General features: G+C 53.1%; 1 protein-coding gene across 6 annotated transcripts in view; it reads left to right on the forward strand.

Moving 5' to 3' along the window:
• The window catches only part of Schip1 (schwannomin interacting protein 1), a 111,395-nt gene extending 101,919 nt beyond the window's left edge, over positions 1-9,476 (forward strand). For all 6 annotated transcript variants that reach the window (XM_047563802.1, XM_047563800.1, XM_047563801.1 and 3 more), the window contains 5 exons: positions 1,588-1,705; positions 2,798-2,995; positions 3,613-3,736; positions 6,187-6,280; positions 8,852-9,476. In XM_047563802.1, coding sequence (XP_047419758.1) covers positions 1,588-1,705; positions 2,798-2,995; positions 3,613-3,736; positions 6,187-6,280; positions 8,852-8,903 — 586 coding nt within the window. In that variant the 3' untranslated portion in view covers positions 8,904-9,476. The remainder of the gene's footprint in view (positions 1-1,587; positions 1,706-2,797; positions 2,996-3,612; positions 3,737-6,186; positions 6,281-8,851) is intronic.
• Positions 9,477-16,612: the final 7,136 nt, after the last annotated feature.

Raw genomic sequence — 16,612 nt, forward strand, 5'->3', positions numbered from 1 at the left:
GCCGGCTGGCCCAGGGTTGAGCTGAGGCTGCTCTGTTGGCGCTGACTTTGCATCAGGGATTGTGGAGACGGCAGGCATGACCAGAGCAAGTGGCTTGAGAGGTCCCCTTAGAAAGTCACATCTCCTCTAAAAGCCTGTGTTGCTTGGTCCCGGCCTCTCTAGAGAAGAGAGGACAGTCGACACATTCGGAGCTCCCGCCTGTGCCACGTTCTGAAAGACTCCAAGTCCTTCCTGCAGAACAGTGAAGTGCGTGTCGTTCACCCCGAGGAGACAGGTTCATAGAAGTGGGACACGCCTGGGAAGGAAGCGAGGACTTGGACCCTCGGTTCCACTGACTCCAGTCCCTGGTGATCACACGGGAACCTGTGGCCTCCTCTCTGCAGCTCTGGACCAGGCCTCCTTACCTGGCTGCCTGGGAGAGGCTGGATTTCCTTAAAGGGGAAAGAAGCTGAGTCTTTCGGTACTTACGGAATAGGACAATAGGTGGCAGTACCCACCCATGATAACGGTGCCTCTGCTGATTGGCGTGTTTGTGTTTTTGTTTTTGTTTTCTGGGTTCCGTGTTGTTTTCCCAGAAGCATCTTAAATGTGTCATCTGAGCACTGTCTCTGATGCATCCCTACCACTGGAATTTTAAAAATCAGACACAAGTGCCCAGCGTCCGATAAGCTGCCCTCCGCCTTTCTCATATGACAGTAATAATGATGCCAGAGCAAACTCAGAGTCCTCCGCCCTGACCCTGCTGAGCTGTGCTTCCGGCTCCCTTCCTGCCAGGAACCCCTTCTGTCTTTTCTCTCACACGAGTTCACACAAGGCTGGGGCCGCCCAGGATGCTGTGAAAACCACTTCTTTAAAAATGACTTGTCACCAGCCAGTCCTGGAAGGTGTTCGACTTGGAAAGGACGTTCACAACTGCAGTGTCCCCAGCAGGGCTCCCCTTCACACATCTGCAGCTCCAGGGCCCCTGTGCACAGGCCGGGCTCTGAGGGGTCTCTGCCTGGAGACCTGTGCAGAAGGTGGTCTGTGGCACTTGTTGCTCTGAAACCAGGCCTGAGGACTGAGTCTGGTTCCCTTGCGCATCTCTGGAGTGAACCTGGGGTGTTCTCTCTTAGCCATTTGACACTGGCTTTTGGAAACTGCCATAAATAAAGCTTTCCTTTAGACCACCCTATTCTGTTGGGCAAGAAAGGAGTCTCTTCAGAGAACTGTGACCTTGGATGCTGGCTAGTGCATGTCTGCATGGTCCCCAGGTGGCCCTGTTTGGCTGAGGACCCCACTCATCTTGATTGACAGGCTGGTGCACTCAATGGCTCGGAACGTTTTTATGGGTTGCCAACTATGTTTTCGTGTTGTACTGGGTGCTTTGCTCTCTGGCCTTAAATCATTTTTCACTTAACATGAACCTGATGTGGAATAACGAATAGACTCTCAGGAAGCCTCTGGCAAGTCAAATGTAGGTGGAGAGTAGCGTCATCAGCCATTTCTCCACTTGAAGAATAGGCGAAAGCACTTCTCTCCGCAGCTCAGATGGTGCTGTCCCCTGCAGTGGCAAACAGCTGAGTGGGGTTGTGTCCTGTTTCCTTCCAGACTCCAGAGTGGGATGAACCTGCAGATTTGCTTCGTCAATGACAGTGGCAGCGATAAGGACAGTGATGCTGACGACAGCAAGACCGAGACCAGCCTGGACACACCCTCGTCCCCCGTGGTAAGCCTGTGCTCGAGGCAGATGCCCCTGTCCCCGCTCCCAGCCAAGCATAGGCCCCCCTCACTCCCATGGTAAGCCCGTGCTCCTAGCCGAGCCTGGATGCCCCTCCTCCCCGCTCCCAGCCGAGTGTAGACACTGCTCCTCCCCCAGGGTAAGCCTGTGCTCTCAGCTGAGCCTGGATGCCCCTCCTCCCCGCTCCCAGCCGAGTGTAGACACTGCTCATCCCCCAGGGTAAGCCCGTGCCCCCAGCCGAGCCTGGATGCCCCTCCTCCCCGCTCCCAGCCGAGTGTAGACACTGCTCATCCCCCAGGGTAAGCCCGTGCTCCCAGCTGAGCCTGGGTGCCCCCTTGTCCCCTTCCCAGCAGAGCCTGGATGCCACCTCATTCTCTGTGTCAAGCTGGTGCTCCCAGCAGAGGTGGCCTTGGGTCTCTGGTCACTTGGCTGCTTTTCTACCTTGAATCAGGAAAGTCTCTTGGACTTTCATCTCTTAGAGGTGATGAAAGGAGAGTCTCTTGGAATCCCATGCTTTTAAAACTGGCCAATGACGGAAGAGTAGAAATTGAGACACAATAAGGATTCGTAAACTTTATTAAAGCTAAGGACTACCGTCGTATTAGACGAAAAGAGAAATCAGATCTGCTCTTCAAATTATAAAGGGAAAATGTGCTCAGAGTCCTGCCCCTTTGGGCTTGGGACGTGCCTTGTTCCTTTGCCACGACTGTGTAAGTTGGCTGAACAGTGGTGAGTTCTTGTGGCTGGAGGCTCTTCCTCTCTGTGAAGCTGCTCATCCTAGGTGACGGTCACTGAGCACAGTGTGACTGAGGATGTCACTGTCTGCTCTGGGACCCCCACACTGCCTTCGCACAGTCTGATGGTCTTAGTGTCTTCCCTTTATTAATTATGCGGCTGGGTGCTAAAGTCAGAGTCTGTTTTCAAACAGACCTTTTCCTGCTACGGGAGACGGGCGCAGGCTGGATGGAGCGGAGAGCTGGTGGAGAGGGCGCTCTGCCCGGGAGAGGGCCCCGGGAAGCTGGGTTCACCAGCGGGACGTGACTGGCCGGGAAGCTCAGGCTGCTCTTTCTTCCCTCACAGAGCAAACAGAGCTCTTCCTATTCCGATAGAGACACTACTGAGGAGGAGTCCGAGTCCCTGGACGACATGGACTTCCTCACAAGGCAGAAGAAGCTGCAGGCTGAAGCCAAGATGGCCCTCGCCATGGCCAAGCCCATGGCCAAAATGCAGGTGGAGGTGGAGAAGCAGAACAGGAAGAAGTCCCCTGTGGCTGATCTGGTAGGTGGCACAGCTGGGCTGCCAGCATGCGGAGGGGCTGCAAGCGGTCAGTGCTGTCCCTGTCCTTTCCCCAAGTGACACAGACCTGGGTTGCTCCCAGGCAGCTTGCAGGACTGTCACCGAGAAACAGTTCAGCTCGTTTCCTTTTTGTCTTTGGTGGCGCTGAAAGACATGCGCCACAGCTTTCCTAAAGTAAGCTCTTGAGCCAGAGCTGTTTCTCAGGGTGACCGGGAGTGTCTGCATGTCACAGTTGCTGGAGTGGCTGCAGCCCTGCCGTGGGGCCCAGGAGTGAAACGGGGCTGGCAGCCTCTGGGTCAGAGCAGGACGGGTCCCTGCGGTGACGTCCGAGCACAGGGCGGGGAGTGAGCCTCCAGGCAGCAGCCGATGTCCATTCTGCCCACGTTGGCCTTGCTGCCCCTGCTGATCCCTTTGTGTTAAGACCAGGCTGAAGGCTTTCAGTGCCTGCAGCCACGCGCCCTGGGCAGGTGGCCTGCAGGGAGCGTGGCGTGAGTCCCCAGGAGCTGCACTGAACCGTGGTGAGGGCCGGTCTCCTGGCTTGGGGTGCGCTGGCCGTGTGTGCCCGTTCACACCTCCGGTTCTCCCCGCCCCGTCTCCAGCTGCCTCACCTGCCTCACATCAGCGAGTGCTTGATGAAGCGGAGCCTGAAGCCCACGGACCTGCGCGGCATGACGCTGGGCCAGCTGCAGGTGATCGTCAACGACCTCCACTCCCAGATCGAAAGTGAGTGCCAGCGGCCTTGGGGGGGGGGGGGCACGGAGCAGGAGCCAGGTGGTCAGCACCCCTCGCGGGCTTTGGTTCCTTCCCGTGGCGATTCTTGGGGTGCCTCCTGTGTTTACAGGGAAACAAAGGGAACCCAAGGGCCTGGTTGTTTTTATAATGTAAGATGTCAGAAGCTTCTAGAAGTGTGCAGGGTGCCCAACTCCTAGCGCATCACCTTTAAACTGGCATCCATCTCTAGACACAGTGCAGTGGGTGACGTCACTGATCACACAATTAGACCCACTTGGTAGACATTTGTTTTAGGCATCGTCTCAGTCAAATCAAATTAGACTTCTTTGGTGGGATTCTAGGCACTGAAAGTGTCCGTTACCAACATGTGAAAACACAGTGTGACAGAGTGCAGGCTGTGCCCCAGAATAAAGAAGCCCCCCTAACAGCCACATCCTGCAGGGCGAGGGGAGCCGCTGGTCTTATGGGGACGGGAGTTGCTTGCCCTGCTTCGGGCAGGGGGAAGCCCTCTTGCCCCTGTTTTCAGTATGAGAAAACCCGAAGCTTGACGGACGCAATGGTGCAGCACCTAAAGCTGCTTTGGAGGCTGCAGAGGAGCGTTCCAGATGACGCGGTTGGCAGGAGCTGCTGAAGCCGCTTGGACACATTGGGAGTCACTGAACTGTTTTCTCTGCCTTTGTGTCGATTTTATATTTTCCATAATGCAAAGTTTTAAATCTTCGTTTTAGGAAAAAAGTCCTGTGCCCCAGAGGTTTGGATGTACGGACTTGGTTGAGTGACAGTAGAAAAAGTTACCCAGCAGCACGCTGGAAAAAATAAAAAATATTTTTCACAAGGCCCACATAAGAAATAACATATTCAGCACCACGTTCAAACAGTCTGGATTGTTTTCAAGTCAAAAGACGGATTTAAGATTTTGACCGAGAAACCATAGATTCCCAGGATCACAAAAAAAAAAGAAAAAAAAAATGCTACATTTTAATATCAGTTGAGGATTTGCTACATTTTAATTTCAGTTGAGGATTTGCTACATTTTAATGTCAGTTGAGGATTAATTACTGAGGGGAGTTATTCTTTCAAGACTGGAGGGGATTTCTGAGGTTTTATCCTGAGTCATCCTCCTGAGATTCATAAGTAATAATAGACCATCCGGTCCTTTTCGGGAGGTGGACTTTCTGATCTCTTTGTGTGATTCCTTCCCCTCATTTTTATTTGAAAGCTCCCCTGAGCTAAGGGCAGGCGGTCCTCACTTGAAGCAGGGCTCTGAGAGCACTTCCGGGCCCGTCCGGACCCTCCGCTGGCCTGTTCCCTGCCCAGGGCTGGAGGTCAGTGAGCACCCTCCCTACACCTGGCCTGGTGGCCCTGCTTCCTGGCTTCTCTGAGGGGCAAACCAAGAGGGAGCCTGGGCTGTTGAGCTTGTCCGAGGCAGGAACACACTGGCCCAGTGCGTGGTGACTACACCTCCACATGTTGTCACCCCAGTGTTGTCTGAGGCACGTCTTCCCTGTTGTCCCAAGATTCCAGGGATGATTTCTTCAGGTCTTACACACCTGCCTGTCCCAAAAACCTGACCTGCCTCTGTCTCCTAGACCCCGGGGCCCCGGGAAGGCTCTGCACCTCCCATCATGCCTGCCACTCTGGCTGGGCATCTGACGTACCTGTCAGGTGCCAGAGGCCCCTCTGACTCTAGTGCACCAGGAGCGTCCTGAGGGTGGAATTTGATATGCCCCAGACGTGTCATTCAAAACAGAATCCACCTTCCCTAACAACTTATTTTCTACCATTAACAATTTTTTTCTGGTACCTGGGATTGAACCCAAGTGGCACTCAACCACTGAGCCACATCCCCAGCCCTTTTTATCTTTTATTTTGAGACAGGGGTCTCACTAAGTTGCTTAGGGCCTAACTAAGTTGCTGAGGCTGGCCTTGAATTTGCGATCCTCCTGCCTCAGCCTCCTGAGGCGCAGAGATTACAGGTGTATGCCACCGAGTCTGGTTACGATTTCTTTTTCCACTGTGATATGCATGTAGTTGAAAATGTAGATTGAGCATCTCTGTATCTGAAACTCACAGTGCTCCAAAATGCCCCCAAGACTCAGATTTTGGACCATTTCAATTTGAGGATTTTCAACTTAGGGGTGCTCCACCCATGAAGTCCACACAAATATTCCAAAATGTGAAAAAATCTGAAACTCTTGTGGTCCTGAGCAATGGATGAAGGGAGGCTAGAGCTTCCTCCCGACAGCTGTGGGACAGGTCACATTCCCCCTTGATGACTTCCTGGCTTAGGAGAAGGCAGTAGGAGAACGCACACTTCCGCGGTGTCTGCCGGGAGGCCGGCTGTCTGCGTCCCGGGTCTGGAGTGTGCACCGAGGCCAGGCAGCACGCGTGCTGACCTGGACGCGCTGCGCCCGTTTCTGAGTGGCCTTTCTTCGCTCCAGGCTTGAACGAAGAGCTGGTGCAGCTGCTGCTCATCCGGGACGAGCTGCACACAGAGCAGGATGCCATGCTGGTGGACATCGAAGACCTGACCAGGTGGGTCTGGGCGTCCTCAGGAAACGCTCCCTGCACGTCCTCCTCCCGTGATGGACCGTCGGTGCCTTCTGACTTCTCACAGTGCCCTCGAAGCGGGGGGACAGCTTGAGCCCAGGAGGACTTTACCCTGGAAGACTGTCCCTCGGGTGGTGGCTCTCAGCCCTTCCATGCTGTCTTGTTCAATAGCACATGAGCAGCCGGGTGGGCAGCCGGGTGGTCAGTACGCCCCTGCCATGCCCAGGAGGCGGGACTCCAGCCTCTGTCTGCAGCCCCGTGCCCCAGACGGTTCTCAGGGGGAAGCTCTCGGACTTGAGTCTCTGCTTCTCTGCCTCTCTGTGAAGAAGGCGTCCCTCCTGGGGGATGAGGAAGCCAGCCTGTGCGGTCAGCGGCTTCCATTTCTTAGTAGTTTCCCTGTAAAAACCTGTCATGAAAGTACGGATCTGTGTGCAGCACGGATCACGTGTGTGAGGAATGTGAACTGCGCATGTGTTCCTGTGACTTCATATTAACCATTCACCTGTCCCGAGTTGGTGCACATGAAGTCCCCAAGCCAGGAGACGATAACTGCTCTTGGTACCAGAAACGCAGTTCAGAGAGAGGGGGCCCGAGAAAGACCAGCTGTACTGCAGACCCTCTAGTTAGCCCAAGAGTTCACATACGATAGCAAGGCCACAGGAAGCGGGTGACATACACGACCAGGCCCTGCATTCTCTGACGCTCCCACAACCCTCCGCACTCTGATTTGCTCCGGTGCAGATGTCTCCAGCACCCTTCTCTCTGTCCCGTCTATGCTAAGGGGCACCCGGGGCTCCTGCCTCTCAGGATCTGGCTCCTACTTAGGTGGCAGTGTACCTGCTTACACCTCTCAGGGGCTGGTCCAGAGCCATGGGTTAAGAACAGAGGTGTCTCTGCCTTTCAGGTTGGGGAGTCCTGAAGGAGGCTGGGACATGGCACCCCTGGGCTTTCCCCTGTAGGGAGCCCAGAGGATCTTACACAGGTGGACGGCAGCAGCTGCAGAGCCCCTCAGCCTCTGAAGGCTGGGAGCGTGGCTGAGCAGCTGACAGGCTCACGTCTCCCTTGACTGCTCACCACTGGCTATTGTAGTCAGTCCAAGCCGGTGAGCGTCACACGAGAGCCGCCCAGGGAGCTTCACACAGAGGCTCTTACTCAGTTGTCCTGTGGGGCCTGGGCTCCCAGGTGATGCTGGCACCCGTGGTGCAGGCCTCTTTAGAGGACCCTCCCTGACCAAGTCCAGGCTGCTTCTCAGCCTGGTCCTCCGTAGGGATGAATGCCAGTGCCTGAGGACTCGTGGCACCTCCGTCTAGATTGGGTGACAGTTCCCAGCTCAGAGGCTGTAATATCTTCTGAAATCAGTTACTATCTGTTTTCCTTCTCAGAAAACCCCCAGTGTGTGCTTGTGCGTGTGCACACACGTGTGTGGGTGTGTGTTCCAGCACTGCTCTGGGAACCAGGGTTTAATTTGCCTCAGTCCTGTCAGCTCACTGGGCTTCAGTGTACTTCCTGCCCTGACTTGAGCAACAGGTGTGAGCTACTTTGAGAAAGTGACCGTGGTTGTTCCTCGCACCTACCCAAGGCTGGTGGAGAGTCTGCTAACAGGCAGTTTCTAGAGAGTGGAGAGCTGATGGCGGCCTTCCCCGAGTTCCTTTCCTCTTAGTGGACATCACGTTTGTTGTGGGCTCCTGCATGTAGGGGTGCTCTGGTCACTTCCCTGTTTCTGAAAGTATTTGTGGTTTGTCTTCCCTGCCCCAGAGACACCCGACCTTCTGCAGAAAGCCCGAGAGTCAGGCCTGACGTCGCCACCTCCCTGGCTGCAGGCACTCACATACGCTGCCCCTGAACCTTGGTTCTAGCTGCAAACCACAGCCTGGGGCTTTATTTTTTTTTCTTGTTAACTTATCATTTTCTAAACTCGCCCTTCAAAACCACTGCCTTCGTCCCAGAGCCCTATGCTATGGGATGTGCCCACCCCAGTAGGGACCCTCTTCCCCTGGGTCCCTACTGCCCTACTGCTGGGCATGTTGGGGAGATTGGCTATGCGAGAGGGAATGAGGACCTCAGCATGGGTTCTGGGTCTAGGAGCGTGTGTGGTCACAGCTCCTCATTGTGACTTTGCTTGCCATTTATTCTCTATCTCCCTTTGCCTTATTTGCTGTTGTTCCTTTCTTCTGTCTCTTCACTGGAACATATTCCCATGAGAACAGAGACCTCCCTTCCTGCTCCGCAGCAAATCCCAGCTCCAGGAGTCGTGCCCGCCATGTAGGAGGCACTTTGTAATGGTCTGTCAATAAAGGGACCCCAGATACTTCCCTCGCTTCATTTTCAAACACAGCTCTTTTCTTTTCAAGGGTAGTCCTATCCGTCCACCTCAGTTAATCACTGGCTTCCAAAGTGAAAGGAATCATGTCCAGAGCATGAAGTCAGAGAAGTCAAGTGGGTTGATTCTCATGACTCACTTTGAGCACTCTGAAGCTCAGTTCGGAGGATGCCGTAGTGCTGCTTGGAAAGCGGTTGGGTCTTTCTCCTTTAATAGTTGTGTCGTTCATTTCACAGACATGCTGAAAGTCAGCAGAAGCACCTGGCAGAGAAGATGCCTGCCAAGTGAGGGGCCGCCCGCCAGAGCCCCGCGGAGTCGACCTTGCCTCTGTGGTTTGAAGTGCTGTAGCTAAAGGTGGCACAGATATAGCCCAACAGCCATGTCATTCATGGATGACGTCTGAAGCTTCATGTCCAGTGATCAGCCTTTGCTTCTTAATTTATTTTAATTTTTTACTTGTGCCACTTAATATCAGGCATTTTAATAAAATGTTGTTACAAAAAAATGTACAGTACTTACACCATCACAAACCATGGTTGATCAGAGGGTGGTTTTAACTTTATTTTTACTTGTTTAGAGGTTCTCGGTTGGAGCGGTATTTTGCATTGACTACTTCATCCTTCGCTGTAGTTTTAAGAACTGTAAATGATGGTGCTATACGAGTCAAAATACATGCCTGCCTCCTAGTGAAGTCGTAGCTCTCCTTAACGTGTATCCTAATCAGTTCTCAACATTTTGTGAATGTTGACTACCTGAAGTTCATTTTCAGATGTGCTATTAACATTCTGTTGGCTTCAGAAGGTTTCTTGAAAGTTTTATGTATAAATATGTAAAATAAAATTCAAACTTTGTTTCATATGATATGTCTTCTTGCTCACTAACCACGGCTGGCTTGCCTCTCTTTCTTCTCCCCTTCACAACCATACACTCCACCCAGGAACCATAGTTCATAAAAGCCAGTAGCTTTCGATTGCAAGGTGGGCTGATTAGGTCACAGGGCTCTCAATCCAATCATTTCACCTCTGAATAGTCCAGCATTAACCCAGGAGCTTTGGGGGGGGGCACCTCATGCCTCTCCACCAGGCTCGTTGTGATGGTTTGAGCATGAGGCTTAATTTAAAGGTGAACTAATTTGGCAGAGAAAATCTCAAGGCAGTCCAGCATTCAGTCAGTGGCAGGGATATTGATGGCATCTTTTACCTAGGTTTACTTTCAGAATTAGGAGCAGAAAACAGAGCTGAAGGATTTTAAAAACTTGGGGTTTGACCAGAAAAGTATGTGTAAGACTGAGAATAAGGAAAATGTGTTTGTTAAAAGAGATTACAGCCACCGAAGAGATGCTAAGTACTTCGTACAAAGACACCAGGAATGATTCCTTGAGGGCACCTGGGGAATTTGCAAGACCACACCCACTGCAGGCTCAAGGATGTATAATAGGAAATCCCTCTGAGAAGAGACCACTGTGGGGGCACCCTACTCACACATGGACCCAGGGGAGTTGTTGCATCATGCTCAACTCAGGCACTCAGAAGTTGCTGCAGCTCCAATTCCAGGTGGCTTACCTGCTGCGGGAGCTGATGGCAGACCTTGGCAGCATCCATATTGTGCTGGTTCTGCAGGAATGGGGTTAAGGGGTCAGGGAGGTTTCCACTGAGATTTCAGTGGGAGGCCGGGCAAGGTAACAGGGTCAGAGTCCCTGCAGGCTGCCCCTGAGAGACCATTCTTGAAGCTATGAAGCTGAAACTGGAATGGAAATTGCAGAAATTAAGAGATGTCAGTAATGTGACTGTCTATCCAGAAAGGCTGACTATGGAGACAGTCAGTCTAAAAGAGAGTCCATGTTGTCTGCAACTGGAAGACCAAAGAGGTGGGGTTGCCCAAGCCCTTGGGAACCCACCCCTCATGGCAGTGTGTCCCTAGATGCTGTCCTTGGTGTTACAAACCTGTTTGCCCTACTGCATTTAGGTCTTGATCTGGCCCCAGTCCTTCTTCCTATGCCCCTAGTCTTCCCTTTAGACGGGTGGAGTGTGCCTGAAAGGCAGGTCACTGGGGCCATGCCTGGAAGGGTTCATCTTCCCTGCAGTCTCTCCCCTCTTCCTTTCTGCTTCCCAGTCACCATAAAGTGAGCTGCTTTCCTCCACCGCACCCTTCTGCCATGATGTGCTGCCTCACTTTGGGCCCATAGCCATGGAGTCAGCCATTTATGGGCTGAGGTCCCTGAAACCACGAGCCCCAAATAAGCTTTTCCTTCTCTAAGTTGTTCTTTTTTTTTTTTTTTTTTTTGGCCGTTGATGGACCTTCATTTTGTTTATATGGGGTGCTGAGAGTTGAACCCAGTGCCTCTCACATGCCAGGCAAGTGCTCCACCACTGAGCCACAGCCCCAGCCCCCTCTAAGTTGTCCTTGCCAGGTATTTTGGTCACAGTGATGCAAATCTGACTAACACATTCATGGTTATAGACTGGTCCGTGGGAAGTGACTAAATGGGCAGGGACATTCCCAGTCCCCTTACATCTTATGCAACCCTGGACTGATTGTCACCAAGGAAATGTTCATGGGTGTGAGGGATCTCCACTCCAGCCAAGGCCTTACTTAACCACAGGAACCTGGAGGAGGACCAGGTGGAGGACCTGCACCCTGCGTGCCTGCACCGGCAGAGTCGCCTGCTGTCCAGCAGCTTCTCCTGGGACCAGTGGAGGGGTGAGGAATAGGCAGGGATGACCTCCAAGCCCTTGAGCTCTGTGGAGTTGTTACACCAGCCGGCATTACAGGAGCACGTCACCATCCTTAGCCAGGGCAACCCTCATTCCCTAGAGCTGGGACACGGACCTGGTGTCTGGAGACAAACCCGTGTTCTCAACCGACATGCCATGACATCTCTTCCTTCTAGAAAATCTCCAGGGCAGTGACTCACACTTTTTTAGTTCATGGATTGCTTCCTTTAGTTCAAAAATCTCGTTTGCCTATCTACCTCTCCCTTTAGCCACTGGGGCAGAAACCAGAGGGTCAAAGTGAGATCTTTCGAGTAAACCGTTCTTGTCCTAAACAAGGTCACAGACTTCAAAACGCAGCAGAAGCACAGATGTCGTCAGGTATCCACAGGAGAGCTTTGGGATGTGACTACGAAAGCCTTGATTTCCACCGTCCTCAAGACTGCTCTGAACTACGATCCCAGTTGGGCTCTGACCTTCCAGAGAGCAAAGGCCTTTTGGGCTGGTGTTCACTTATTTTTTCTACCACATTTATTGTGAGATAGGCTGATGGGTGAAGAGTTTGGGGAATACTTCTGCAGTCAGTTGTAGTATAAATTATTATTGTACTAAGTAACTTGACAATGAAAGTATCCTGATTTCTGAGTGAAAATCCAAAAGACCTTTGATTCAGTCGCTTTGGTAAAATGATAACAATTCGCCTGAAATAATCGGTTGACTGTGGCAGAGTTGCCTTCCTGCATTGCCCTGTGGTTGAAACACAGCCCTGGTTTAAAAGCTACTGAGTCCACTTCCTGCACCGTGGTGCAGAAGCACTACCTAGGGGGACGGGTTTCATCTTCACCCTCCAGACCACACGTTCAGACTTCCTGCTGATTATTTACTACAAGATGCTCTTATGTTCCCACAACGCCCTATCGACTTCTCAGCGTCTCGGGGTCTGCTCGGACCCTGGTGAGGCACAGAAGCGGGTTCTTTGTTTCTGTTTCCTCAAGCTACTTCCTCCCGCATGTATTAGTTCTCAGGAGGAATCATGGGCCATGCTGACGCATTTCTTGCCTTGTGCGGGGCTTTTAGGTCACCGAACTCCCTGTATTATGGTGGCATAGGAAGAGGCGGAGCCCATGATCACCCACAGCACACAGATGTGAGGTTGGGGTGCACGCAGTGCCGAGTGCATGGGCGCTGGGCAGAGGAGGCTTTCCTGTTTACCACCACGCATCCGTTTCCTCTTTCCAGGGAGCTGGAGGACGCTCGTCCCTGCTGCCAAAAAGGCTGGTGTTAAAATGTGTCACTGTCTCAGATGCAAATCAGACCGTGGCACTGTAGGCAGCCCAGCCGGCTACGTCATTTCCTGAGAGCAGTAAGGAAGCCTCAGGAGGGACGACCAGGTGTGGGGGTGTTTGTTCAAGTCCTGCATCACCTCCTTGTAATTCTGGCTAAACCAAGAACGGGAGTGAAACTACACGGGCCCCTGGAATCCCCGGGATCTCACGACACCACAAGCGAGTGCTCGACTTCAGGGGACAGCATTTCAACTGCCTGGACCTGCCCCAGAGCAACAGGAGGCCCAGCCCAAGTGAGGACTGAGGAGGACAGGAGTACCATCAGCAGGAGGCCGGGGACATGGGGACTGAGGAGGACAGAGGGGTGCTCAGTACCAGGCCTGGGGACCTAAGGATGTGGGGACTGAGGTGGAAGGAAGAGCCACTGGGCACAAGGCCTGGGGACAGATGCACTGTGGGCCTCAGGCAGGGCCTGGTCATGGCCGCTTCCTCTGGGTTGGTGGTGGTAACCTGGCCCACAAGCAGTGTCCTGCTGGGTGGCCTGCTGGTTGTGCCTCTGGACTCAGAGCCAGCAGGCTGGCTGCCTGCTCCACCCGCCATTGCCAGGACCACGGCCTTCACCCACCACAGTGGGACCAACGGAGCTCAGGCCAGGGGCAGCCCCCGCAGTGCTGAGGCCCCGAGGCACATAATGGGTGTTCTGTGCATTTCGCAGCAACGTGGAAACTAGGGGTAGAGCACCGGCCTAGCATGCGGAGGCCCTGAGGCCCTGGGTTCTGTCCCAGCACTGGGTGGGGAGTCTGGGGGAATAAAACCAAGGAAACCTCTCTTGAGTTCTGCTTCCCGAGTTGAGCCCTGGGCTCCTCCGAGAGAGCAGGGTGAGCGTGGACGCTGAGAACGCCCCCTCCTGGCCACACTTGAAGTTTGTTTACTGTGCATTTGCCTCTTACAGGAGACAGTCCGAGATGATCATCTTTGCTTTGAATCTAATTGTGCTTAAGTCCTATTTTCTCTGTCTTGTTTCTTTGTAATCTTTGTTTTGTTTTGTTTTTGTATCAGGATTGAGCCCAAGGGCACTGAGGCACTGAGCCACATCACCACCCCTTTAATTTTTTTGAGACAGGGTCTTGCTAGGTTGCTTGGGGCCTCACTAAGTTGCTGAGGCTGGCTTCGAACTCATGATCCTCCTGCCTCAGCCTCCTCCACCACGCCCAGCCTGTCTTGTTTCTTTTATAACCAGCTCAGTCCCCTGATTTGCATAGCTGCTCTGCCAGTACCATACGAGGAAGGCCCTCCCTAACCCACTGAAATCAAAAGCCAGAATGCCCACTTCCTGTCTTTTAAAGTACCCACAGGCGTATCGCTTCGCACATCAGACTCATCAAGAACTCAGGGCTGCAGACTCGTCGGGGAGGCTGCAGTCCGAGGCAGCTGACTGAGCCCCTGAAACACCAGTGTGCCTTGTCTCACGCTGCAGGAGCCTCTGTGCTTAGAATCGGGCCAGATGCACTCCTCCTTCTCAGAATTCTGGATTCAAAGGAAGCGCGAGGTTCAGAGACAAGTGACCCTTCCACGCCCCGTGGACTTCCCTCTTCCTCCAGCTGGCTGGACAAGCAACCTCGCTTTCACATCACCCCAGAAAACGAAAGCCTAATCTCAGGGTGACTTCGGATTTCTGAGGTAAATAGTCATGGCCATTCCCAAGTCAAAGTTACCCTGGCTTCCTGAACGAGGATGAGAGTGTGTTCACTGGGAATTCCTCTGGCTTCCGTTTCCAGGCCCGTCATGGAAACCATCCACAAACCAGGGCCACACTCAGCCCCCTTCACGCCGTGTCTGTAGGAAGACAGCAGTTGTACCTTCCAGGACCTGAAGCAAGAACAGAAGAGGAAAGAGCTGGAGAACTTCTTCCTCCAAGAGGACTGAGAGAGAAGGGAAGAAATACTCATCACACGCGTGTCAGAGGTCGCTGGGAGAGAAAAAGAATCAAACCAGTCAATATGTAGGCTGGACGGTAGAGAGAGAAAGGGTGACTCTTGGGCCACGCACGGCATCCCAGGATCCCCAGTGCACGTGCACCGAGGGCCCGGGCCGATAAGCAAGTGAAAAGCAGGTGGGTGTGACTTCAAGAAGGACAAGGAGCTCAGCCGCGATTGAGGGACTCGAAGCCACAAAAATGCTGGCCACACACCTGGTGGGCTGGGCTGGCTTCTGCCAGGCTGTCCTAAGGTTGCCAATATCCAGGGCTGCTTATCCAGACTGCTTTTCTCCTGTAGGCTAATGTTTTATCTCGGTGGCACTGGTCACTGCTGAAAGGCTTTTTAAGAAACGTGTCTAGGGCAGCCCAGTGGTTTCCACGTTACACGGCCACGGCTCGGTGAGCTCTGGGAAATGCTCCTCCTGATATCCCTGGCCGTTCCTCTGTGGAACATCTTGACTCTCTGGCCCTGCTGCCCTCTTCCAGGGAGCCAGAGTGGCCTTCAGTCCCCCTGCAACCGAGGAGTCGGGAGTTGGGTGACGTGACCCCTCGCTTACTAAGCTGCTGCGAACTCTTCTGGAGAGCCAGGAAATAAAAGCCAATCTAGTTTTTGCTTCTCTTGTTTTTATTTACCTACTTATCTCTGGGTATTTATTTAACCCCTTATGGCTACCAAGATCCGAAATCTCCCAGAGCAGCATCTGGGGAGCTGCCGAAGGTAGAAATCCGTTTGTTTTAGAAGATCAAGTGAATAAGGCCAAGTTCTTGGATCAAAGAGGCCTCAGCAAACCTCTCTGGGCGACACGTTCCCATTATCCTCCTGCAGACAAAGCTGTGTTCAGTGGTCAGAGCAGCTACGGGGAGCTAGGCTGGTGCGTGCATCCCTTCTTCTCATTTCCTGGGGATCTCGTCCCAGCTCTTTGTGTTCCCTTTGGGACTGCAGGATATGGCACCCTACTCCTCACCCTCCTTAATAATTGCCCGGTCACGTGCATGGGAGCCCGCAGGGCCAATCCGAGGCTTCCCTGGAGGAGGCACATGGATCCTGAGGTTGCTAAAACTCAGGGGTGGATCCAGGTGCTCCCCAGGTTCCAGGCCTACATAGGGGACACTGCATTCCTGGAAAGCCCTCCCTGCTCAGCGAGGTGCCATTGCCGCTGGGAAGCCTTCTGGCTTCCCCAGGCAAAGCTGCTTCCGCTGGCCTTCCTTCCAGCCGTCCTACAGCATCACCTTTGCTCACACCTTCCCGCAGTCAGAATGGAAGCTCCCAGTGGGCAGTGGACGCCGCTTGTCTTTGTTTCTTCCTTTCCAGCCAAGATACAGCACATGGCCGTGGTTGAACACCTGGAAATTGACGGGGAGAATGAAGGATTGAAGGGATGTTCACAGAGACCCCGCCCCTCGCTTCTCACCCGTTTCCTCACCCTCTTCCCCATGAGTCCTCCCACTCACAATGATATAAGACCACTTCTCAGAATGGTGACGGTCTCCAGCTCACCACTTAGAGTCAATGTTCTCGTGAGGTCTGTGAGGCCGAAGTCAATTCTGAAGTCTATCAGGCCTGGTGGAGTTTAGAACCCTGGGTGTTTATAACTCATTTACAAAATAATAGGCATTTCTACAAGGAAAGGATCTGAGTATGAGACCCATGGTAGGTGGTCTGACCGGCAGACACCTGGGCCTGATCCACGTGAGCACCCACGACACCAGGCAGGGAGATTAAACTCCTGGCTCTCCTGCTGGGTTCCCCTGTGAATCACCTGAATGTTAGGAAGGAGTCTTGGAGGTGGCCTGGATAGATCAGATCTTCTAACCAAGCACAGAATTAACCGTGGATAGTCAGACACTTACGGACAAGCTTGGACTTAGCCCTGGATAGGGTTAGATGCTTCTGACTGGATACATCAGATCCTCCCGGTGCCTCCTTTCATATAGAGATGACTAATCTCCTCTTGTTGAATTGGGCATAGGAAGTTCCAGTGGCTGCATGGAAGCTGGTAGAACTGGGAAGCTGAGGTTTGG

This window comes from Sciurus carolinensis, chromosome 9 (assembly GCF_902686445.1).
Source record: "Sciurus carolinensis chromosome 9, mSciCar1.2, whole genome shotgun sequence".
Classification (NCBI taxonomy): domain Eukaryota; kingdom Metazoa; phylum Chordata; class Mammalia; order Rodentia; family Sciuridae; genus Sciurus; species Sciurus carolinensis.